General features: G+C 44.3%; 2 protein-coding genes across 3 annotated transcripts in view; both read right to left on the reverse strand.

Annotated features, from left to right (window-relative positions):
• The window catches only part of LOC138786728 (oocyte zinc finger protein XlCOF6-like), a 622,195-nt gene that overhangs the window by 281,589 nt on the left and 313,519 nt on the right, over positions 1 to 27,087 (reverse strand). The gene's annotated exons all lie outside the window — the stretch shown is intronic.
• Positions 1 to 27,087, reverse strand: part of LOC138787570 (uncharacterized) — an 89,386-nt gene that overhangs the window by 26,912 nt on the left and 35,387 nt on the right. Inside the window, 4 exon segments of the mRNA XM_069964917.1 lie at positions 14,194 to 15,412; positions 16,628 to 16,686; positions 16,905 to 17,118; positions 22,993 to 23,090. Of these exon segments, the coding sequence (XP_069821018.1) occupies positions 14,194 to 15,412; positions 16,628 to 16,686; positions 16,905 to 17,118; positions 22,993 to 23,090 (1,590 nt within the window).

The raw sequence follows: 27,087 nt of genomic DNA on the forward strand, positions 1-27,087 counted from the left end.
TCCCTACAAGGCTCGGGCATGCTCCTGATGAGGTGGCTGTATGACCTCCCTATAAGGCCCAGGCATGCTCCTGATGAGGTGGCTGTATGACCTCCCTACAAGGCCCGGGCATGCTCCTGATGAGGTGGCTGTATGACCTCCCTACAAGGCCCGGGCATGCTCCTGATGATAAGGCCAGGTATTGGGATTTTACCTACTTGCACCGTACCTATATGACTACACCTATATATACTGCCCTCTGAAGAGACTGGAGATGATCAGAGCGTGATCAGAGGGTGACAGAGAGATGTTCTGGATGAAGAAGAGGAATGCTGGAAGCACGTCAATGAGAACAGCTCCTGGAAAGTTAGCATTTATAGTCACAATACCCAAGGAGAAGAGAGCCAGTAATCTATAAACAAATTTTTGAATAATAAAACATTGTTTTACCCTGACTGTGCAGTACAGGATGCTACTGACCATTTATGGAATGGCCTACCAGAGTGTGACATGTATGTGTCTTGTGACTTGGAACCCCGCCTGTATTGGATGTTACATATTTCATATGAATGAGTAGTACCGCCCCATATTCTGTCTATAAAATGTGATTACCATAATAAAACTTGGGCCATTATCCAGGCTTATAATCATGATACAATGTCTAATCTGTGTCAGTGATTTATAAGTGACGAGTTGGTAATACTGCAGGTTACAACTCTAGATATATTTAAAAACCATCCTGTACCTAGGTTTTTGACTTTTCTCCATAGAGATGGGTCAACATCTAAATTTAGACTTATCACTGATGAGGTGTATGACCTCCCTACAAGGCCCGGGCATGCTCCTGATGAGGTGGCTGTATGACCTCCCTACAAGGCCCGGGCATGCTCCTGATGAGGTGCCTGTATGACCTCCCTACAAGGCCCGGGCATGCTCCTGATGAGGTGGCTGTATGACCTCCCTACAAGGCCTGGGCATGCTCCTGATGAGGTGGCTGTATGACCTCCCTACAAGGCCCGGGGCATGCTCCTGATGAGGTGCCTGTATGACCTCCCTACAAGGCCCGGGCATGCTCCTGATGAGGTGTATGACCTCCCTACAAGGCCCGGGCATGCTCCTGATGAGGTGGCGGATGGTCTCCTGAGGGATCTCCTCCCAGACCTGCACTAAAGCATCCGCCAACTCCTGGACAGTCTGTGCTGCAACGTGACGTTGGTGAAGGAGGAGACATGATGTCCCAGATGTGCTCAATGGGATTCAGGTCTGGGGAACGGGCGGCCCGCCCTTAGTTTCCATGCCGTCATCCTGCAGGAACTGCTGACACACTCCAACCACATGAGGTCTAGCATTGTCCGGCATTAGGAGGAACCCAGGGCCAACCTCACCAGCATATGGTCTCACAAGGGGTCGGAGGGTCTCATCTCGGTACCTAATGGCAGTCAGGCTACCTCTGGTGAGCACATGGAGGGCTGTGCAGCCCCCCCAAAGACATGCCACCCCACACCATTACTGACCCACTGCCAAACTGCTCATACTGAAGAATGAGAAATGACAAATTCCCATTTGTAGCCTGCTGGAGGTCATTTTGCAGGGCTCTGTCAGTTCTTCTTCTGTTCCTCCTTGCACAAAGGCAGAAGTAGCGGTCCTGCTGCTTGGTTGTTGCCATCCTACGGCCTCCTCAGTGTCTCCTGGTGTACCATCCTGTCTCCTGGTAGCACTTCCAGCCTCTGGACACTACGCTGACAGACACAGCAAACCTTGCCACAGCTCGCACTGATGTGCCATCCTGGATGAGCTGCACTACCTGAGCCACTTGTGTGGGTTGTAGAGTCCAGGGCCTATTCTACACTACACTATTTTTATATCTATGGATTTTAATGCATATCTATTAAAAAGTTATATTTTAATAAGTGATTCTGGGATCTTGTTAATATTCCACGTATTGACCAGTAGTTCACGCACACCTAGACTGGGTGAGGCAACTGTGATTTTTTTTTTACATGTAAATACACCCTTAGGCTATGTTTACACTACGTATATTATTGTAAAACTACAGCCTTTGTTGCCGATTGCAACAACGGCCGTGATTAATATGAAAATATATGTTACCTTGCCGTCTATGGAATCTGTAGGGGCGCTGCAAACAACTGACATGTCAGTTTTCTGCGCCCGCTATTCAGTGAATAGCGGGCACAGAAAACCCTGTCAGTGCACACAGTGGAGCGAGCGGCTCCGGCTGCCTGCTCCATAGTGTGCAGTGGAGAGTTCTGATGCGGGTGCGCACATATGCAGTACCAGCCTGGCCGGGTCACGGAACGGCCGGTCTCATACAGCGTGGTAACATAGCCTTAAGGACCAGGCTAATTTTCGTTTTTGCGTTTTCGTTTTTTTCCTTATTGTGTATATAAGGCCATAGCAGTTGGATTTTTACACCTACGGACCCAAATGAGCCCTTATTTTTTGCACTACTAATTGTGCTTTGCAATGACAGGCTGAATTTTTGCATAAAATATGCTGCGAAACCAGAAAAAAATTATATGCACTGTGAAATTGAAAAAAAAAACAAACGCAATTCTTTTACTTTGAGAGAGTTTCATTTCTACGCCGTCCTATAGAAAAACATGTTATATATGTTCCTCATGTCAGTACGATTAAAACGATATGCAACTTGTATAACTTTTATATTAATTGATGGCTCGTAAAAAATTAAAACCTTTTACAGAAAATAAACGTTCCTTAAAATCGCTCCATTCCCAGGCTTATAGCGCTTTTATCCTTTGGCCTATGGGGCTGTGTGAGGTGTCATTTTTTGCCCCATGACGTGTTCTTTCTATCGGTACCTTGATTGCGCATATGCGACTTTTTGATCGCTTTTTATTACAATTTTTCTGGATTTGATGCAACCAAAAATGCGCAATTTTGCACTTTGGAATTTTTTGGCGCTTACGCCGTTTACCGTGAGGGATCATGAATTAAATAAATTAATATTTCGGGTGATTACGCACACAGTGATACCAAACATGTTTGTTTATTTATTTATTTATATTTATAAAATGGGAAAAGGGGGGTGATTTGGACTTTTATCAGGGGAGGGGGTTATTTATTAATAAAAACACTTTATTCTTTTTTTACATACAGTAATATGAAGCCCCCTGGGGGACTCCTATATACACAGCACTGATCTCCCATTTAGATCAATGCTGTGTATATAACAGAGCACCGATCCATCAGATCGGTGCTCTATTATAATGGTCTGCTGCAGTCCTACACTACCGTTCAAAAGTTTGGGGTCACATTGAAATGTCCTTATTTTTTAAGGAAAAGCACTGTACTTTTCAATAAAGATAACTTTAAACTAGTCCTAACTTTAAACAAATACACTCTATACATTCCTAATGTGGTAAATGACTATTCTAGCTGCAAATGTCTGGTTTTTGGTGCAATATCTACATACTGTAGGTGTATTTCCAGCAACTATCACTCCAGTGTTCTAATGGTACAATGTGTGCGCTCACTGGCTCAGAAGGCTAATTGTTGATTCGAAAACCCTTGTGCAATCATGATCACACATCTGAAAAGCAGATTGTGTTTCTGGAGCATCACATTTGTGGGGTCAATTAACCACTTAGCGACCCATGACGTACCTGGTACGCCATGGTGCCGCGGGGGGTGTTCAGAGCGGGGTCCCGCCGGGACCCTGCTCTGAACGGCACCGATCCCGTTCAGAGGCAGCGCCTCTATTAGCCGGCACGGGTCCCGTTGCCGCGCCGGCTAATTAAGCACTTCAATGCAGCTGTCAAACCTGACAGCTGCATTGAAGTGCTTTGTATTGCACATCCCTGGTATCTAGTGGCACGGATCTCCCCCCGCGATGCGATCCCGGCTCGGCAATAGATTGCTGTGGCCTGCAGCAGGCCATAGCAATCTATCACCGATATGATGGATCATTGCTGTGTATATACACAGCATTGATCTCTATGAGAGATCAGTGCTGTGTATATACAAGTCCCCCAGGGGGGCTTCTAATTTATGTAAAAAAAAAAAGTAAAAAAGTGTTTTTATTAATAAAAAATCCCCTCCCCTAATAAAAGTCCAAATCACCCCCCTTTTCCCATTTTATAAATATAAATTATTAAATAAACAAATAAATAAACATGTTTGGTATCACCGCGTGCGTAATCGCCTAAACTATTAATTAATCACATTCGTGATCTCGCACGGTAAACGGCGTCAGCGCAAAAAAAATCCAAAGTGAAAATTGCGCATTTTTGGTCGCATCAAATCCAGAAAAAATTTAATAAAAAGTGATCAAAAAGTCGTATATGCGCAGTCAAGGTACCGATAGAAAGAACGCATCATGGCGCAAAAAAATGACACCTCACACAGCCCCATAGACCAAAGGATAAAAGCGCTATAAGCCTGGGAATGGAGCGATTTTAAGGAACGTATGTTTGTTAACAATGGTTTGAATTTTTTAAAAGCCATCAGATAATATAAAAGTTATACATGTTATATATCGTTGTAATCGTAACAACTTGAGGAACATGCATAACAAGTCAGTTTTACCATAGGACGGACGGCGTAAATGCAAAACTCCCCGAAATCAAAACAAATTCGTTTTTGTTTTTTTTTTCAATTTGACAGCGCAAATGATTTTTTTCCGGTTTCGCAGCATATTTTATGGAAAAATAATGCCTGTCATTGCAAAGTACAATTGGTTTCACAAAAAATAAGCACTCAAATAAGTCTCTAGGTGAAAAAATGCAAGTGCTATGGACTTTTAAACATAAAATGGAAAAAGCAAAAGTGCAAAAACGAAAATTGGCTTTGACCTTAAGGGGTTAAACGCTCAAAATGGCCAGAAAAAGAGAACTTTCATCTGAAACTCGACAGTCTATTCTTGTTCTTAGAAATGAAGGCTACAACGGTGTGTACTACTTCCTTCAGAGGACAGCACAAACAGGCTCTAACCTGAGTAGAAAAAGAAGTGGGAGGCCACGTTGCACAACTAAGCAAGAAGATAAGCACATTAGAGTCTCTAGTTTGAGAAACAGAAACCTCACAGGTCCCCAACTGGCATCTTCATTAAATAGTACCTGCAAAACACCAGTGTCACCATCTACAGTGAAGAGGCGGCTGTGGGATTTTGGGCTTCAGGGCAGAGTGGCAAAGAAAAAGCCATATCTAAGACTGGCCAATAAAAGAAAAAGATTAAGATGGGCAAAAGAACACAGACATTGGACAGAGGAAGACTGGAAAAAAGTGTTGTGGACGGATGAATCCAAGTTTGAGGTGTTTGAATCACAAAGAAGAACGTTTGTGAGACGCAGAAGAAATGAAAAGATGCTGGAAGAATGCCTGACGCCATCTGTTAGCATGGTGGAGGTCATGTGATGGTCTGGGGTTGCTTTGGTGCTGGTAAGGTGGGAGATTTGTACAGGGTAAAAGGGATTCTGAATAAGGAAGGCTATCACTCTGCACCGCCATGCCATACCCAGTGGGCAGCGCTTGATTGGAGCCAATTTCATCCTACAACAGGACAATGACCCTAAACACACCTCCAAATTGTGCAAGAACTATTTACAGCAGAAGCCGGCAGCTGGTATTCTATCATAGGTAATGGAGTGGCCAGCGCAGTCACCAGATCTGAAACCCATTGAGCTGTTGTGGGAGCAGCTGGACCGTATGGTACGCCAGAAGTGCCCATCCAACCAATCCAACTTGTGGGAGCTGCTTCTAGAAGCGTGGGGGGCAATTTCTCCAGCTTACCCCAACAGATTAATAGCTAGAATGCCAAAGGTGTGCAATGCTGGAATTGCTGCAAAAGGAGGATTCTTTGACGAAAGCAAAGTGTGATGTAAGAACAATGTTATTTCAAATACAAATCATTATTTCTAACCTTGTCAATGTCTTGACTTTTCTATTCATTTCACAACGTATGGTGGTGAAGAAGTGTGACTTTTCATGGAGAACACAAAATTGTTTGGGTGACCCCAAACTTTTGAACGGTAGTGTATATACACAGCACTGATACCCCTGGGGGACTTCTATATACACAGCACTGATCCCCCTGGGGGCCTCCTATATACACAGCACTGATCCCCCTGGGGGCCTCCTATATACACAGTACTGATCCCCCTGGGGGCCTCCTATATACACAGCACTAATACCCCTGGGGGACTTCTATATACACAGCACTGATCCCCCTGGGGGCCTCCTATATACACAGCACTGATCCCCCTGGGGGCCTCCTATATACACAGCACTGATCCCCCTGGGGGACTTCTATATACACAGCACTGATCTCCCATTGAGATCAATGCTGTGTATATAACAGAGCACCGATCCATCAGATCGGTGCTCTATTATAATGGTCTGCTGCAGACCATCTGAATGGATTGCCGAGCCGAGATCAGCGTCATTTCAACGCTGAGCCCCAGACGGCTCATTAGAACAGATCTCCCCTCCGCGATCGCATCGATCGCGAGATCTCCCACTAGACACCAGGGAGAGGGGCCACATATACTATCCAAATGCAGCTGTCAGCTTTGACAGCTGCATTTGAATAGTTAATTAGCCAGCCGCAGAGATTGGCCGAGGCGGCTAATACTCGCGGTCCCTGGCTACACATAGCAACCGGGGACCGTGGGCTGCGTGTTGTTAAGGTGAAAGGTTTTTTTTGGGGAGTAACCAAAGTGAGGGTGTGAAGGTCGCTCCTATACCCCATCAGGGTTTTTTTCCTTCGCAGTTCAAGCCTGTGTCAACAGCCGTAGGCCCTGATCCAGCAGCGTTCACACCAGAATAGTTGTGACAATTATTAATCTGACTGCCAGGAAAGTAGAACAATTAGCCACTATTTTATATCATAAAACAGCTGTAAAGCCTTTGTGAATCTCGGCCTTTTTCTATTCCTTTTCAAACCTGATGGATCTTGATTTTGCGGGTGGGGTTGGTTGTTTATTTAACCTTATCCTACTTGACTTGGTGTGTTTTTTACAGTTTAATGTCCCCTTGAGCTCAATGCTAACATTGTTTAATATTTAAAGGGGAACTATCAGCAGATTGGATGAATCTAACCTGCCGATATGTCCTTATTGTGCACGGGGTGCTGAGGATGAGGGTATGTCTCTTATGTCTCTGTTCCTGTGCTGTTGTGTGTGCCCAGTAAGCTGTTAGGAGCACTGGCGATGTGGCTATTGCCCCTTTGTTATTATCCAGATGACTATATACATAAGACTTCTAGGTCATCCAAAAAGTTTGGAGAAGGCTTTTACTGATTCAATGGGAGTTGCAGAGCCAACAGAATGTTTACACAGCTCTTTCTGATTCAATAGAATATAGTATAGGGCGTAGTATAGAATATAGTATAGGACATAGTATAGAATATAGTATAGGGCATAGTATAGAACGATCAACGATGTAAACGAGCTCCGATCTGCTAGATCGGCGCTCGTTTACTGGGCCTATTCCACGACCCGACAATCATTTAGCGAGGGCTTTACCTATGTCCTTGCAGGCCTTGTTTCATACATTACCTGTCCAGGCACAGGTTTCCCCGTCTCCCGGTCCTGCATCGCAGCAGCTTCGGGCCGGCCTGTCTGAACTGACAGACCGCTCAGCCAATCACTAGCCGCGGCGGTCCCTGTGACACGATCATCGGCTGATTGTTCTCTGTATTCCACAGAGCGATAATCGGCCGAATCAGGCCGATTTGGCTGATTATCGCTCCGTGGAATAGGCCCCTAAAGTCTAAAAACGTTATACCCCTGTCTGCTTTTTGGCCCTATGAGGTCACTGAGACCCCTGTTACCACTACTGACTACCTCCCAAAGTACAAGTGCTTCTCAATATATTAGAATATCATCAAAAAGTAGTTTTTTTTCCCTGCAGTAATTCAATTAAAAAAAGTGAAGCCCCTATTTTATATAGTCATTCCACACAGAACTTTTTCTAGTGTTTCTTTCTGTTAATGTTGGTTACAGCCAAGGAAAATCCAAAATTCATTATCTCAGAAAATTTGAATATTATATAAGTAAATAGTAAAAAAAAATTACCACAGAAATGTCAGCCAAATAAAAAGTCTGTACAGTAAATTCTGAATATGTGGTCGGGGCTCCTTTTGTATGAATGACTGTATCGATGCGGCCTGGCATCGAGGTGATCAGCCTGGGGCAGTGCAGACGGGTTATGGAAGCGCAGGTTGCTTCAGCTCGTCTGAATTCTTGGCTCTGGGGTCTCCCGTCTTCCTCTATAGATTCTCTGTGGAGTTATAGTCAGGAGAGTTTGCTGCCAATCAAGCCCAGTGATACTGTGGTTAGTAAACCAGTTATTGGGACTTTTGGCCGCGTGGACAGGTGTCAAATATTGCTGTAAAATGACAATTCCATCTCCAAAACCTTGTGGGCAGAGAGAGGTATGAAAAGCTTGAGTATTTCCAGGTAGAAGGCTGCTCTGACGTTGGTATTGATAAAACACAGTGGAGCAACCCCAGCAGATGACGTGGGGAGGAAATGTCACACTAGAGCTCCAGCAGCTTGGATTGGGCCTCCACTCTTTCTCCAGACTCTGGGACCTTTATGTCCAAATTAAATGCAAAATTTACTTCCATCTGAAAACACTTGTGACCACTGAGCAGCAGTCCAGTTCCTTCTTTCCTTGGCCCAAGTAATGGTGCGTTTACACTGAACAATTTTCGTTCAAATTTTCATGATAACGATGGCATTTGAGCGATAATCGGCTCGTGTAAACACAGCGAACGATCAAGCGACGAGCGAGAAATCGTTTATTGTGATCTCAAATCATCTTTGGTTGTTTGCTAAAAATTCGCAGATCGCTTTGTGTAAATAATCTTTCAAAGATTCGCCCTGTGTGTGAGATGGGCTTAAGCGATCTTAACCCTTTGAGGACCAGGCCCAAAATGACCCAGTGGACCGCGCAAATTTTAATCTTAGTGTTTTCGTTTTTCCCTCCTCCCCTTCTAAGAGCTCCAGCACTCTCAGTTTTCTATCTACAGGGCCATGTAAGTGCTTGTTTTTTACAGGAATAGTTGTACTTTGTAATGGCGTCATTCATTTTACCATAACATGTATGATGGAATCCCAAATATGTTATTTATGAACAGATAAATAGGTGAAATCGTAAAAAAGAATGCAATATGGTAACGTTTGGGGGGTTCCTGTGTCTACGTAATGCACTATATGGTAACAGCGACATGATACCACTATTCTATAGGTCAGCCCGAACACAACCATATGCAGGCTACACACATTCTCTAATGTTATATATATTTTTTTTTATGAAATCCTTTTTTTTGGCAATTAAAGGACAACTCCGGCGGGACCCCCCCCCCAAAAAAAACACAGACACACACAGACACCATACTCACCATCCCTCTGACGATCGCCACTCCATTCGCCCGCCGTCCGCCTCACCGTCACCTGCGTCCGCCGTCCAGCGATGTCTCTTGCTTCCGGGTCCATGAGAGAGAAAAGGCTGCCAGTGCACTTGCGCACCGGCAGCCTTTTCATTGGCTGGAGCGCATCACATGGCTTCCAGCAAGCTCAGCCAATCAGGGCTGAGCAAGCTGGAAGCCATGTGATGCGCTCCAGTCATTGAAAAGGCTGCTGGTGCGCATGTTATATAACTTTATAATGTGTGTTAAATAAGCAAAAAAAAATTTTCGCCGGAGTTGTCCTTTAAATATTAATAAAATGGGCCTATTGTGACGCTTATAACGGTTTGATTTTTTCACCTACGGGGCTGTATGGGGTGTCATTTGTTCCGCCATGATCTCTAGTTTTTATTAATACCATATTTGTGAAGATCGATATAGAAAAAGTATTGGTGGGCACAGCCTCAATAAATAAATTAGCCACCTTTCCACCTTTTCACTATTTCACCCACTTTGGTGCACTACTGCTGGATTTGAGTATACAGCATGGAATAATCACATAACATGCACGATTTCACTATTGGCATGGTCCTCCATTTTTCTCACACATGATTAGAAATTACTTTTCATGTTGGTTTTCCGGATTGCTTTGATTGTCTATATAAATTATTCATATATTATTTTTTGAATATATTTTTAGATAACTGGCCACGGTCTGATTTCCTCGGTTCCCGATGATCCATGTGTTTAACGCTCCTCTGACATTCTGGATGATAAGATGCATTATTGTTCCCTTATGGGTTAATAGATGCATCACTGCTCTACTGAGAGAGATGGAGGATGCTCTGCAATATCCACTTGTGGGATGTGACCTGCTCTCGACGCCGCATCATACATTTACTTTGTACTGCCGGTTCCATGAATTACAAGATTACTCCGACTGCTGCCATTCCATTCAATATAATTATTTTGAAGATTGCATGGTCAGTTCCTGGACGATTTATAATTTGATATTTTTTCATCCTGGGGATTATATGCAGCCCATTTTTATTCATGTCCGAGGATTTTGCATGTCTTGAAGAAAAATCTTTTATAGTGACTGGACAATGTTATTTATTGAATTGTTTCTCCACTAGTCTCTGCCATGGTGTTTGTCTTTACCGTCGACACAAATTGGGAATTTAATATGATGTGTATTTTTGTACTGGGTATATATATATATGCATTTGTGGCATTATATGGTATTGTTACCATTATTATTTTTTATATTTTTTTATTTTTTATTATTATTATAATTTTTTTGCCTGCTGTGGGTCCCTATGGTTCTGATCGCGCCTTGCTTTATCTATTACATTTATAGCCCATTGTTTGTCCATATGAGGGTCCAGATGGGACTCTATTATGTATCGGGTGTATTTCACCCGTTAAGTGGCTCATGCACATATTATTTTTTGTGTCTTACTGATCCAGATAGATATCTAGGGGAGTGTCTTAGCACATTTATTTGATTCACGTTTTTTATTATTTTTTGTTTTTATTGGGCAATCTTATGTAGGTATATTGGTTATGGTAGGATCATTTTCACTTGCTTATTATACGTCGTTTAATATGCATGAATTGAGGTGGTACATTTTCATTTTATATTAACAATAATTTAACAAAAATAATATTTTTGGGTTTTTATTATCATTTTCTATTTATTTAATCATTTATATATATCTTTTTCTTATTAACAGGAGATTGTTTGATAATATAAAAATAAAAATAAAAATGGTAATAGAAACATAAATAAAAATAAGAGTTGAGTTTTTTGGAATTACATGGTTTACTGTTCACATGATCGGATGTTGAATTGATCATGTGACCTTTTTTCATTATGTAATTGGTTATAATCATACTGGTATTTAGTTATTATCATGATTTTAACACTTAAATCATTTGTGTCTAAGAGTAACTGCTATATTTATGGATTGGTTTAATTATGTGATATGATGTGGGTCCCTTTCCAGTGGCGGTGTCTTATCATATGATTGGGCTGGGCAATATGCGTTCCAGCGGCCATGATCCATCACGTGATTGTACGGGATCTTGTGGGTCAGACATGGTGCGCTCCAGCAGCCATGTTGTTTAATGTTCACATGAACTTGTATGGGCTGGCCAGTAGACATTTTTTCATCACAAGACCGCATTGATTTGTATCATGTGATTGATATCATCTGTTGAGCCCTGTTGTAGCGGGATTGCATTGTAATCATGTTTAGGATCATATACGTATATTTTAGTTAGACATGTGTGGGCTACGCCGGGGTCCGGACTGAGTTTCGTCTGGGCACTATGCACACGGGCTTCTGTGCGTGTCACTTGGTGATGTGCGTTTCAGCAGCCATATTTTTGTGAGCACATGATCATTAGCATGGCATTTCCTCTTCCTTTAGCGAGTTTTTGCGCGCGGTCAGACGGCCATCGGGGCTCACAGCAGGTATCCATTAATTTATTTCTATACATGTATAAATACCTGACACAACAATGTATTCCTATGCTTACTCCTGATGAAGTTATGGGGACATAACGGAACGCGTGGGGTATAGGTGTTTGTATACCAGGGTGGACTAATGATACATATTGATTGTTGACTGTTTAATATTTGGGTTAACATAAATTGTATTTAAATTTTCCTCATTTCATTATATACATATAATTTTTCTTGCTTCATATTATGGCTTAATTTTGAATAACATTACATGTTTTTTTTGTTTTTTTTGGATTATATGTTTTGGTTATTAGGTTCATTAGTCCTTCCAATATTGTGTGACCTGGTAGTACTTTTGTAGCCCAGAATATTGTGAGGGCGCATACGGTTTCTGTATGGCGCTTGTATTTTGCTGCCATTCTTTTAATTGGTTTTAACTGTTTCTTTGTTGTGTGAATTTTGTACAAATAAAGTATTTTTCTATTGTTATCTCTATTTCTCGGTGTGAGACTTTATATGGCTGTGTCGCTGTTTTTTTCTTTGGTTTATTTATATTTGTGAAGATCGGACGTTTTGATCACTTTTTATTGATTTTTTTTTAATATATAATGTAACATAAAATCGGTAATACGCGCACTTTTTTCCCTCATTTCGTGTACGCCGTTCACCGCTCACAATGATGCTTGTTATATTTTAATAGATTGGACAATTACGCACGCTACGGTATATTATATGTTTATCTATTTATTTATTTATTTTTATATGTTTTATTTATATAATGGGAAAGGGGGGTGATTTAAACTTTTATTGGGGGAGGGGCTTTGGGGTAGTGTGTTAGTGTTTTTAACTTTTTTTTTTTTTTTTTTTTTTTTTTTTTTTACACATTTGAAGTCCCTTTGGGGGGGACTTTTACATCCAGTACTTTGATTTGTACACTGATGATTGCTATGCCATAGGCACCGCACGGAGGCAGGTGAGAGACCTCCGGCGGTCCGTTTCAACGATCGGGACCCCCGCAGTCACACTGCGGGGGTCCCGATCGGTAAGTGACAGGAGACTCCCCGTCACTTAGACGCCGCGTTCGCGCGGCGTTTAAGGGGTTAATGACACGCGGCAACGCGATCGCTGCAGCTTGTCATTACCGGTGAAGTCCCGGCTGCTAATTGCAGCCGGCCCCCACCTGCTATGAAGCGCGCTCCGCTCCGGAGCGCGCTTCATAGCGGGAGAAACACCCAGGACGTACAGTTACGTCATGGGTCGTCTGGGGACAGACTTCCATGACGTAACCCTACGTCCAGGGTCGTCTAGGGGTTAAAAACAATCACAATAACAATTTCTTTTTAACGATTTATTCATCTAAACGCTGATCGTTATAAAAACTAAATTGTTGCTTCAAATTCGTTAAACGATCGATTGGGCGAATTTATCACTTCGTGTAAACAGACCATAAGAGGCTTCTGGTCTATTGGTCATGAGGGGATTTTTAAAGATATAATTTCCATTTTCAAGCAGGACTTGGCACCTGCCAAAAGTCCCAATACCTGGTTTACGAACCACAGTATCACTGGGCTTGATTGGCCACCAAACTCCCCTGACCATAACCCCATAGACAATCTATAGAGGAAGACGAGAGGCCACTGAGCTAACAATGCAGAGGAACTGAAGCAACTGTGGCTTCTATAACCCCTCTGCACTACCCCAGGCATTTGGCCGACATTTCTGTGGTAATTTTTTTATATAATATTCAAATTTTTTGAGATAAAGAATTTGGAGTTTTCCTTAGCTGTAACCAACATTAACAGAAAGAAACACTAGAAAAAGTTCCATCTGAGCAGAATGACATTTCACATAATATAGGGGTTTAACTTTTTGAACTAAATCGCTGGGGGGGGGGGGAATTTTTGATAATATTCTAATTTATTGAGATGCACTCGTAATACTCTGTGAGGGTTTGTTCACACGATTATTAGACACCACACTTTTTGATGTGTTCATCAAAGCAGTGTTGCCAGAAAAACTCTTTTTAATCCCTGGAACAAACGCTCCTAATAAGTGAAATTTTACTTCATTTCAAACATAACTTTCAAACTTGCTCTTTTCCCTCTTCTCCCATCAAAATAACGGACATTAAAACTTGCTTTTTTTGCTGTAAAAATGTGAATTGAGGCGTTTTTCACAGTATGAAAACCCCTTTAAGGTTTGTAAAAACCAGAACTTAGTGATAAATCTCCGAGAATCTGCAGAACTTTTGAAAAGTTCTCTCATCTCTAATAGAAATGTCTCCTCCCCGTGTGACCTTACTAATATCTGACAAGCGTTGATTTCTGAATAAAACATTTTCCAAATTATGGACATGAAAATGGCTTCTCCCCTGTGTGAATTCTTTGATGTTCAACAAGTTTTGATTTTCCTTTAAAAAATTTCCCACATTCTGAACATAAAAATAGTTTCTCCCCTGTGTGAATTCTTTGATGGTGAAAAAGATTTGATTTGTCACTAAAACATTTCCCACAATCTGAACACGAAAATGGCTTCTCCCCTGTGTGAATTCTTTGATGGGTAAGAAGCTTTGATCTATGTATAAAACATTTTCCACATTCTAAACATGAAAATGGCTTCTCCCCTATGTGGATTTTTTGATGGGAAACAAAACAAGATTTCTGAGTAAAATTTTTTCCACATTCTAAACATGAAAATGGCTTCTCTCCTGTGTGAATTCTTTGATGTTCAACAAGTTTTGATTTCCTTTTAAAACATCTCCCACATTCTGAACATGTAAATAGCTTCTCTCCTGTGTGAATTTTTTGATGGGTAACAAGCATTGATTTCTGAGTAAAACTTTTTCCACATTCTGAACATAAAAATGGCTTCTCCCCTGTGTGAATCCTTTGATGTTCAACAAGTTTTGATTTCCTTTTAAAACATTTTCCACATTCTGAACATGAAAATTGATTCTCCCCCATGTGAATTCTTTGATGGCGGAGAAAATTTGCTTTGTGAGAAAAACCTTTCCTACATTCTGAACATGTAAATGGCTTCTCTCCTGTGTGAATTCTTTGATGGTTAACAAGCATTGATTTCTGAGTAAAACTTTTTCCACATTCTGAACATGAAAATGGCTTCTCCCCTGTGTGAATCCTTTGATGTTCAACAAGTTTTGATTTCCTTTTAAAACATTTTTCACATTCGGAACATGAAAATGGCTTCTCCCCTGTGTGAATTCTTTGATGGCGAAGAAGATTTGATTTATAAGAAAAACATTTCCCGCATTCTGAACATGATAATGCTTTCTCCCCTTTAAGATATTTTTTGTGAGTAAAACATTTTTCACGTTGTAAATCTGAAAACTGAGGCTTTCCTGTATTTTCTTTTTGATGTTCATCGTCTTCTCTGTAAATGTCAGCTTGCTGTGATGGAGCAGAAGATGGGACTTGTATAACAGGATGAGATGAGAGATCTTTGCTGTAAGGGGCTGAGGGTGTATCTGGGATAGTGGACGGCTCCTCATATGTATCTTGTGTGATATGATCCTCTGAGGAGATCTGATGTCCCCCTGAGCTCCTGGTAGAATCATCTGCAAAGGAGAAAACACCATTTCTCTTATTTCCCAGTAATAGAAGCTTAAACATATTGCAGATATGGAAAGTTACTCTTTTTTATGTAACATAATAAGAATGATCAGATCTGTTCCCATCCACAGGAAGTGTCAGGGAGAAGAATCTAGAAGCTGGAGGCCGGGTAGATGACGTCCTTAGTAGTAAAAGTAATGGAAACTCTTCTCAAATAAAAAATAGGACTATTGACCCCCTACATACCGATTACCTGCTGGACCCCAACCAGCATGGCGTGACTGGGGGCAGATCATGGCCTTTTCTCTCATTTTCTGCATAAGTCACGTGGTGCAGTGACGTCACCGACCCGGCCGGCCTCTGGCTACATATATCCTTGATAAGTGGTCAGAACCTTCCAAACTGCTTTCTGGATGACCCTCCCCAAACAAGGGATGTCACAGCCCCAAAGGGCAAAGTATTACGTCTGTTATTCTGGAGTTGCCATCAGTTTCTGTATAAGCTGTAATATATTGGGAGAATATAGGGCCAAACCGTCTACGCTGAATAGTGGTGGGAATAAAGGGCCATGAGGTGTTTTTGTCTTCATTTAAACTGAGGGAAAAAAAGGCAAAGGTAATGAGGGGTCATGAACTCAATCATTGAAAAATTCTCGACTCTAGTAACAAGCACTGATAATGTACATCCCTGCTGCGAGTTTGTCTGCAGCCCACCCCATTAACCCCCCAGCCGCCCGCCCGCAGCCCCTTTAACACCTCCCGCAGCCCGGCCGCCCGATTGCCCCCCCCCCCGGGGCCCCGATCGCTCACACGCCCCCTTCAATCGGCCCCCTGCAGCCCCGGCCGCCTCCCGTCCCCCCACAGCCCCGATAGCTCGCACGTGGGGGGACGGTGGGCGATCGGGGCTGCAGGGGGGCCATTGAAGGGGGCGTGTGAGCGATCGGGGCAGGGGGGCGGGGCAATCGGGCGGACGGGCTGCGGGAGGTGTTAAAGGGGCTGCGGGCGGGCGGCTGGGGGGTTAATGGGGTGGGCTGCAGACAAACTTGCAGCAGGGATGTACATCCCTGCTGCGTGTTTGTCTGCCATTAAAAGTATAGGGCTGGGATCTGCAGCGAGTCTCGCTGCAAATACGCAGCGAGGGAACTCGCTGCAGACCCGCCAAGTGGGTTTTTAGCCTTAACCATATTATTTCTGTAAAAAAAAAATGTGAGTATATTACATAACTGCTTGTGATCACATTCCCTGTTGATTTCTTTAAGAATATTCGTAACAGGAACGCTGTAAGATGAGGACAGTCACTATAGATGCAGCAGCAGGAGACTGATAGTGATATATTGTCCGCTGGGACTGTGCTGTATATTAGAATTTAGGCTGAATGATTATATAGCTGGAAAACTGACAGGACACAGAGCTTATAATATTCCACACAGAATAGTTACAGCCAGTGACTGAGGAGAATGTGTGACTGTTCTCTGCATTTAGTGGTCACTACTCACCTGGGAGGTTACCTGTAGTGATGTCCTCCTTATACTGCTCATCACTGCTGTCATCTGTCTCCTCTTCTTTTACTATCTTGTCCATTGCAATATTATGGATCAGTTCCTTCCCTGTAGTAATTTCCTCCTTATACTGCTCATCACTGCTCATATCTGTCTCTTCTTCTTTTTTTACCATTATGTCTGTAGAATTAATATTGTTCCCATCTTCCCCCTGATTCATAAGATGTGAGAGAAATATTGTAAAAGTCATCAGACAGGAGGAGAAGTCAGGTGGGATGTACAGATCATAGGGAACATCTCCATCTACCTGATCCTGATCCTGATCTTGTGGGAGAAGAGGACGGGGACATCTCTCTGGTGCTGTTCTCTTACTGGATCTGACTGGAGGGAACACATACAGAGACTGAATTCATTCTTTCCATCCAGATAATAGAGAGAGGAGGTGTGTATATAGTCCTGTCTATTACCTGCTGATGGGAGGGGCTGCTGATCCTCCAGCATCACATCCTTGTACTGATCCTTGTGTCCTTCTACATACTCCCACTCCTCCATGGAGAAATAGACCGCCACGTCCTGACACCTTATAGGAACCTGACACACACAATGATCACAGAGTCATCCCCCCCCCCTCCAGTGGTGTTACTGTATAATGTCCCAGCATTCCCAGCAGCCACAGTCTCACCTCTCCACTCAGCAGCTCCACCATCTTGTTGGTGACTTCTAGGATCTTCTCTTCCTCCATTTCCTCATGTATCAGGGGCCCCGGGATTGGGCTCAGGGTTCTTCCCCATCCTTCACACCCAGGGGCCCCACAGCGCCCACTAGAGGACTTCTTCACTACTGTGTAATCCTGTGTATGGAGAGACACATTACTATCACTCCATCCATTCCCAGAATCCCTCACCTCTCCAGTCCTATCCATCTGTTATTCCATAGATAAGAATGATGTCATGATGACATCACTCCCAGAATCCCTCACCTCTCCAGTCCTATCCATCTGTTATTCCATAGATAAGAATGATGTCATGATGACATCACTCCCAGAATCCCTCACCTCTCCAGTCCTATCCATCTGTTATTCCATAGATAAGAATGATGTCATGATGACATCACTCCCAGAATCCCTCACCTCTCCAGTCCTATCCATCTGTTATTCCATAGATAAGAATGATGTCATGATGACATCACTCCCAGAATCCCTCACCTCTCCAGTCCTATCCATCTGTTATTCCATAGATAAGAATGATGTCATGATGACATCACTCCCAGAATCCCTCACCTCCCCAGTAAGCAGGAAGAGTATGTGTAGGGTGAGGGTTATTATCCTCTCGGCCATCTTGTCTCTGTCTCTCTCCATGGTTGATGGGTCGGTCTCTTATATAGAAGATATCAGCAGAGGATCCTAGAGTGTTGGGAGATGAATGGAGAGAAGATGAGACAATGTAATATATCTGGTATCACTCAAAACCATAGATAAAACACTTCATACATAAGACTTAACAGCGCACAGTCCTGAAGGGGTTAATCCTCCCGCTGTCCCCCAGCTCCTTCCCTCCGCCTGCAGAGCTGTACAGGAGCCGTGTGCTTCCCCAGTGCTTCCAGGACCTGCCATGATGTCACAGTCATGTGATCAGTCACATGGAGGAGGAGGAGTCACATGATCAGGGGCTGCTGCTCAGTGTATGCAGGACTCTGCTGTGCTGGATGAGCTGAAGTGATGTGTATGCAGCAGAGCTATGTGTGTGGAGCAGAGCTGTGTATGTGTGTGGAGCAGAGCTGTGTATATGTGTGATATACAGTGAATCCACTTAGAGCCGACCTCCCAATTTCATACCTCCCAACTGTGTCCCGGTACAGCCCCCGTGTGTCCCGCCGCCCCCCCGCACACTGGCAGAGCAGGAAACATCAGCTTCCTGCTCTGCTAAAACACTTGTGGCCGAAGGCGTCATTCTGCCTCCGGCCACAAGAGGCCGCTCTCTCCCCCATAGCTCCCAGGGCCGGATTATCACAGGTCTATGGTGCGCCCCCTATACACCATCAGTACCTGGCAGAGAGAGCTGGGGCCGGAGGAGGAGGCTGCCGGGGTCCAGAGCACATGACCTGCATCAGCCTGGAGGGAGAGCAGAGCAGTGGTGAGTGCTCCGGGGAGGGGGGTCTGTCAGGTGTCCCTCAGCTGTGCATGGTGCTTATCCCCCCTCCTTCCCCAGCTCTGTGCCCCTGTGCTTATCTCCACCAGCTCTCAGTGCCCCTGTGCTTATCTCCACCAGCTCTCAGTGCCCCTGTGCTTATCTCCACCAGCTCTGTGCCCCTGTGCTTATCTCCACCAGCTCTGTGCCCCTGTGCTCATCTCCACCAGCTCTGTGCCCCTGTGCTCATCTCCACCAGCTCTGTGCCCCTGTGCTCATCTCCACCAGCTCTATGCCTCTGTGCTCATCTTCACCAGCTCTGTGCCCCCTGTGCTTATCTCCACCAGCTCTGTGCCCCTGTGCTTATCTCCACCAGCTCTGTGCCCCTGTGCTTATCTCCACCAGCTCTGTGCCCCTGTGCTTATCTCCACCAGCTCTGTGCCCCTGTGCTTATCTCCACCAGCTCTGTGCCTCTGTGCTTATCTCCACCAGCTCTCTGTGCCCCTGTGCTTATCTCCACCAGCTCTGTGCCCCTGTGCTTATCTCCTTATGGGGGGCACAGAGGTGGTGTATCTACTATATGAGAGCACAGAGGTGGTGTATCTACTATATGAGGGCACAGAGGGGGGGTATATACTATGAGGGCACAGAGGGGGTGTATATACTATATGAGGGCACAGAGGGGGTGTATAAACTATATGAGGGCACAGAGGTAGGGTATCTACTATATGAGGGCACAGAGGGGGTGTATATACTATATGAGGGCACAGAGGGGGTGTATATACTATATGAGGGCACAGAGGGGGTGTATATACTATATGAGGGCACAGAGGTGGTGTATCTACTATATGAGAGCACAGAGGTGGTGTATCTACTATATGAGGGCACAGAGGGGGGGTATAAACTATATGAGGGCACAGAGGTGGGGTATCTACTATATGAGGGCACAGAGGTGGTTTACTATATGAGGGCACAGAGGTGGTGTATCTACTATAAGAGGGCACAGAGGTGGTGTATATACTATATAAGGGCACAGAGGTGGTGTATATAAGAGGGCACAGAGGGGGTGTATATACTATATGAGGGCACAGAGGTGGTGTATATACTATATAAGGGCACAGAGGTGGTGTATCTACTATAAGAGGGCACAGAGGGGGTGTATCTACTATATGAGGGCACAGAGGTGGTGTATCTACTATATGAGGGCACAGAGGTGGTGTATCTACTATATGAGGGCACAGAGGGGGTGTATATACTATATGAGGGCACAGAGGGGGTGTATATACTATATGAGGGCACAGAGGGGGTGTATATACTATATGAGGGCACAGAGGGGGTGTATATACTATATGAGGGCACAGAGGGGGTGTATCTACTATATGAGGGCACAGAGGGGCCTAAGTACTATTTGAGGGTCCACAGTAGGCCTAAACACTACAGGGTGGCATACAGTGAGCACTGTTACACTGCAAAGCAATATAGATGGGGACTTAGTATAGATGGTGAGGATGGTGCAAAACCAAAAAGCCTAAAATATTAGTCTGGCAGATTCTTCAGGGACGAGGCATTGCCAGGAGTGGTTTTCATGATGGACTGTACCAGATGGAGAAGAAGAGAAAAAGTGAGCAATTCCGATCAGAGAAGACCCCCCCTGTGAGTCACTGACTGCAGCTGTACTGTAATCACGTATATGGTGTAAGGAGCCTGTGCAGCATTTGTATCTACCTCCATATGGGTCAGTGTAGTGGAGATACTGGTCTTTATATAGTGGATGTTATGTAGTAATGGTATGGGGGGTATAAGTCACGATGTGGTGATATTTGTTTTTTATATAATGGTAATAGGTGTGGCTATGGGGGCGTGGTTATGGGGAGGACGTGGCTATAGGGGCGCGGTGCATTGCCGTGACTGTCCCTCTTTCCTCTCAGCAAAAGTTGGGAGGTATGCAATTTTGCACAAAAAAAAATTGTTTTTTTATGGGGGTGGTCGTGTGAAAGAACAAAGTATAGAAAATGCAAATTTAAAGTGTAACTGTCCGCGTTTTTTTTGTTGTTGTTGCAGAAATCAATAGTACAGGCAATTTAAAAAAACTTTGTAATTGGGTTTATTAGGCAAATATGCCATTATCTGCATTGAAAACGACTAGACCCCCCCATCTAATTAAATGCTCATTATAGGAAATCTCACCTAGTTTACATCAGTCGGGCCCTGTCTAATCTATGAATAGGGGAGGGGGGAGATTAGTCACCAGCAGAGAACAAAGGATTACACAGCAGGACCTGTGTGAAAGCTGGTATTCAGAGGTCAGAGAGGTCAGTGCTGACTTCAGAGGAGATAGCCCAGTGATGTAGCTGTAAATTAACTCTTTGTTGTCCTGTTTTGGTGCCTCATCTCCCTCCACCCCTCCCCTCTCCATAAGAGAACCATGAAGACGGGGGAGAGCTTCAAACTGCTTTTTGATGATAAAAATGCATTATTAGGCTAATAAACCCAATTACAAAGTTTCTTTAAATCACCTGTACTTTTCCGCAAAATAAATGTAAACGACACTAAGTGTCTAATTGAAGCAGAAACATGTACAGCATACAGGTATTCATGTTAGTGATGCTGCACCAGATACCTCGACCACCCAAACAGCTCTGCTACAACTGCTACTGTCCTCACCAGTTACCATGATTACCACCTTTAGGCTGGGTTCACACTACGTATATTTCAGTCAGTATTGTGGTCCTCATATTGCAACCAAAACCAGGAGTGGATTAAAAACACAGAAAGGATCTGTTCACACAATGGTGAAATTGAGTGGGATGGCCGCTATGTAACAGTAAATAACTGCCATTATTTCAATATAACAGCCGTTTTTTTTAAATAACAGCAAATATTTGCCATTAAATGGCGGCCATCCCCTCAATTTCAACATTGTGTGAACAGATCCTTTCTGTGTTTTTAATCCACTCCTGGTTTTGGTTGCAATATGAGGACCACAATACTGACTGAAATATACGTAGTGTGAACCCAGCCTCAAGCTGCATCAGTTACCGTGATCACTAACACAGTCCTGCTACTGACAATACGAACTGGAGAGAAAGGAACGGCTGCACATCCCATCTATGGCTGATACTATTGCCGCTAGGCCTATATTAAAAATCAACACCAGAGTGTCTGTATATGATCTGATCAAGCCATAATAGCCCCGTGTACCATCGTGCAGGTCCTCTGGCTCACACGGGTCCCTACGCTAACTCCACACCGTGTCGGTCAGTGACCGCCACCCCCGCAAAGCGTGCACATGCAGGGAAAGGGGCCATGGAACGGCCCTGCAACCCCCATGTCACAGGACCAAACCAAAAGAGCTCCCTTCGACATGGGGGTTGCAGGGCCATTCCATGGCCTCCCTTCCCTGCATGTGCACACTTTGCGGGGTTGGCGGTCACTGACCGACACGGTGTGGAGTTAGCGCAGGGACCCGTGTGAACCAGAGGACCTGCACGTTGGTACACGGGGCTATTATGGCTTGATCAAATCATATACAGACTCTCTGGTGTTGATTTTTAATATAGGCCTGGCGGCATTAGTATCAGCCATAGATGGGATGTGCAGCCGTTCCTTTCTCTCCAGTTCGTCCTTCTACTTACCAATGCTGCAGCCCATTTCTTTCTCTTCAGAGGTTATCAGTGCTCTGCAGTGGCGGGAGGGGACAGCGGAGGTCAGGAGCCCAAGAAAAAAAACGTGTTGTATAACGCTTGTGCTGCAGCATGTAAGGAAGAGGACCCTTTATTTACACAGGATCCCACATACACTATAGCCAGAGCAAGGCCGATCCCCCAGTCACCCCCACATCACTGATTTCGGCACCTCCCAGCCCCGACCTGCCTCCCCCACCTCCCAGCCCCGACCTGCCTCCCCCACCTCACAGCCCTGACCTGCCTCCCCCACCTCACAGCCTTTTGGATCCTCACATGTGCTGCAGGGTCACCGTTCTCCTTTGATCTCCTCTCTGGGACCTCCCGCTCTCCCTCTTCTCCCTTCAGCCGCCGATACCTCCGTGCACCTCCGGCTACATTGCATAAATAATTTCTCTAATAACAGAGTCTGGTGTCTCTATTATCAGAGAGACGCCAGCAGCGGGGGCCTTCTACATTTCGTAGCCAACCTCCCCCCCGCTGCATATGGAGCGGCTCAGGAGGGGTTAGATGCCGCTGTCACATCTGACAGCGGCATCTACACAGTTAAATAGCTGGCACAAGCGATTGATAATTGCTGGTTATTTGAAATTGGCGCCACTGGGAGCAGAGGGAGGGAGGACAGTGAGGGTGACACAGGGGGCAGCACACAGAGAACACGGCCAGCGCTCAGCTACCCACCGGCCATGTTTTCTGCACTATTAGGCTATGTTCACACTACGTAAAACTACGGCCGTTGTTGCGGGGTGGAACAATGCCTTATTTTCAATGGAATCCCTGCCGGAGTGTATACACATCGTATATGCTCCAGCCGGGATCCCGTGCGGCCCCGCAATAACTGACAGAATTGCGGCCGTTGGAAACCCTGTCAGTTCACACTATGAAGCGAGCGGCTCCGGCTGCTCGCTCCATAGTGTGCAGGGGGAAGCTCTGATGCGGGCGTGCGCTGGTGCTCATTCTATCACATCACTGGTATGAGCTGTATACACCATTCTATTACATAACTGGTATCAGCGTATACACCATTCTATTACATCACTGGTATCAGCTGTATACACCATTCTATTATATCACTGGTATCAGCTGTATACACCATTCTATTACATCATGGGTATCATGATCTATACACCATTCTTTTACAGTACATCACTATCAGTGGCAGGGAAGGGGGCAGAAATCGCAGCTGTGCACTCCCCAGCCCCTCACTCCAGTTAGCCTCTGTAGGCAGCCAAGGCACCAGAGGCCTCCGATGTCCAAGGCTACTATTGGGACATTGCAGAGCCCCATTGGTGAACAGAGGGAGAATTCTCCCTCTGCACAGGGAGACTTCTCTCTATGCGCCCCTATATATGCTGCGGGTGTGCAAACCACAGCATTCATAGAGAGCGCAATACCTCATCCAGACTTGTGCTGTTTGGGGGCGACCTTCTCCGCCGGCGGTGCTGGCCGGGTTCTGGTGTGGTGGTTATGGGTCTGGTCCCATGGCCCCCGTTCCCTGACTGTGCACGCCTGCGGGGTTGGTGGCCACTGACTGGCACGGTGTGGACTTAGTGTAGGGACCCATGTGTATCAGATACCTGCACGATGGTACATGGGGCAGTATGTGTTTTTTATTTAGCCTAGGGGCACTAGTATCAGCCATAGGTGTGAGGTGCAGCGCTCTTTTTCTTCCATGAAATTCATAGAGTTAATGGTCAGCACCGGTGCGTGGCTCCATTGCTGACAGTTGTGACGGGCCCTGGCTATCATTGACAGCTTCTCTGTACCTGTGTTATCCACATGACCAGGGAAGAAGGCGGATCAGTCTGGGGCGGGTATTGGTGGCTGCTGGAGCTTCTCCTCGCATGGCTCCACTGTGGGAGATGTTCCTGGACACTATGGCGCTACTTCTTCCTCCGCCCAGCTTAGCCACACCTCCTCATGGAGATGGGGTGGTCTTCTCAAAGTGCTGTGCTCGGAAGGTTTTACTGTATATGCCTGCAGCAGAGCGCTGTGTAATGTACATGTAACTGAGCTGTATAAGAGGCTGTCAAGCCATACTGAGCATGCAGTAGTCCTAGAGAGGCCGTCAAACCATACTCAGTGTGCAGCTTTAGCAGAGAAGCCATCAAGCTTGCCTGAGTCACCTTCAAGTGGCTTATGACTATAATAATAATAATAATAATAATAATAAATTTATTTGTATAGCGCCAACAGATTCCGCAGCGCTTTTTTTCTATGCATACAGTACAGAGGTACATAATACGCAGTTAAATTGGAATAAATAAGTACATAGTTAATAAAAATAACAAAAAATACAAAATACAGAGTATAGACGAGACCTGCTCGTTGGAGCTTACAGACTAATTTTCATAGACACCAGGCATAAGTGCTTTATTTGTCCATGGTCCAGCCATTGTACATAATTAGAATTACAGGATGAGCCAGTAACAACGCCAATGTCTGATGCAGGTAAACATATAAAGTGCAGGAACAGTCAGAGAAATAGAGCAAGGGAAACAGTTTAGGGAACGTTATAAACGAGCCTGAAGAGATGAGTCTTCAGGGCACGCTTGAAACTGTGGGTATTGGGTATTAGTCTGATGTGTTTGGGTAGGGCATTCCAGAAAATTGGTGCAGCACGAGAGAAGTCTTGGAGGCGGGAATGAGAGGTTCTGATTATGGAAGATATTAAGGTTAGATAGCAGAGCGCAGAGCACGGGAAGGATGGTAGGTGGAGATGAGGGAGGAGATGTATGGAGGGGCAGAGTTGTGGAGAGCTTTATGGGTGAGGGTGAGGAGCTTGAAGTGGATTCTGGATTTGATGGGTAACCAGTGCAGTGACTGGCACAGAGGAGAGACATCGGTATAGCGGCTGGAGAGGAAGATGAGAATGCTGTCAGAGACCAGATACCCCTCCTGTGTTAGGACCTACACCCTCAGGTCCACCTCCGAAGTATAGGAGCTGGTTCAGAGAAAAGAAAAAGCAGCAAACAGCCAGAAGAGAGAGAACAGTGTCCTGTACGTGATCCAGGAATTTAATAAAGAGAGGATACGGTTTTGGCAAGGACCGCAAAAACGGGTGTTCTTTTTTGTGAGTAAATAATGTCTAGTCTCCCTGTTGGCTGATTTTTACTGCATCTCACCAACACTAATAGTGTCATTGTATACTAGTGATCCAACACTGTCCACAGCTCTCCTAGGTGAAGTTTACTCTATGAGTCACCTGTCAGGTAGCCCGTTCTTACAGTGTACCTGTCGTTATACAAAACTTTTGACATGTCATGGAGACGTGTCAAACATTTTGTTCATGTAGTAAACGGACTCGCACCAGGGAGCCAATCAATGGATGAGTGCAAGTCCTAACAGACCAAAATATGCCCCTATTTTCCAAAATGATAGAAATTTTATTATACATAAATGCCGGGAACAAACAAAGACCATAAAAACAATTTAAAAATACCACCAAACCACCGGCCCCGATACGGCCAGGTGGCACCCAGACCACTGAAAAATGTATTAGGCGATGACCATACTCTTCATCAAGAAATAAATAAACAAATAGGTATATAAATAAATATGTGAATAAACAACTATATTGAAACAGATAAATGCATACAATGACCAGACACAGTAATGTGCCAAATCCCCTGTGCTAAAGCACACTAAATCACATAAATAAATACATCATAACAATGCAAGTAATCAAAGTGCAAGTGCAAGCAAAGTGCAAAGAAGAGGGGGTAAGTGTAATACAACCACTATGGCCATCACTCAGTGGGTAGGGGAAAACATCCCACGCGTTCCGTCACATGGACTTCCTCAGGGATGTCATCATTACTGTGTCTGGTCATTGTATACATTTATCTGTTTCAATATAGTTGTTTATTCACATATTTATTTATATACCTATTTATTTATTTATTCGTTTCTTGATGAAGAGTATGGTCATCGCCTAATACATTTTTCAATGGTCGGTGCCACCTGGCCGTATCGGGGCCGGTGGTTTGGTGGTATTTTTTAATTGTTTTTATGGTCTTTGTTTGTTCCCGGCATTTATGTATAATAAAATTTCTATCATTTTGCATTGTTTGTGAGGTGCAGTCCAATTTTTCAGTCTTTTTTTCTTGTGGCATATAAAGATTTTGTTCGGTCCAGGTCTGAGTGCTTAGACCCATACCGATCGAAAGATAGAGCGGGAAAAATATGCTAAATAAAAATAAATACATTTTTTTAAATCTAAATAAAAAAGTTGTACTCTTTTTATTTTTTTTCCCTGCTCTATCTCCTGATTTGTATAGACCCAGACCGATCAAAACTTTTGATATGTCTCTATGACATGTCAAAAGTTTTGTAGAACGACTGGTACACTTTAAACTGTGTCTGGCAGCA

Source organism: Dendropsophus ebraccatus, chromosome 3 (assembly GCF_027789765.1).
Source record: "Dendropsophus ebraccatus isolate aDenEbr1 chromosome 3, aDenEbr1.pat, whole genome shotgun sequence".
Taxonomy (NCBI): domain Eukaryota; kingdom Metazoa; phylum Chordata; class Amphibia; order Anura; family Hylidae; genus Dendropsophus; species Dendropsophus ebraccatus.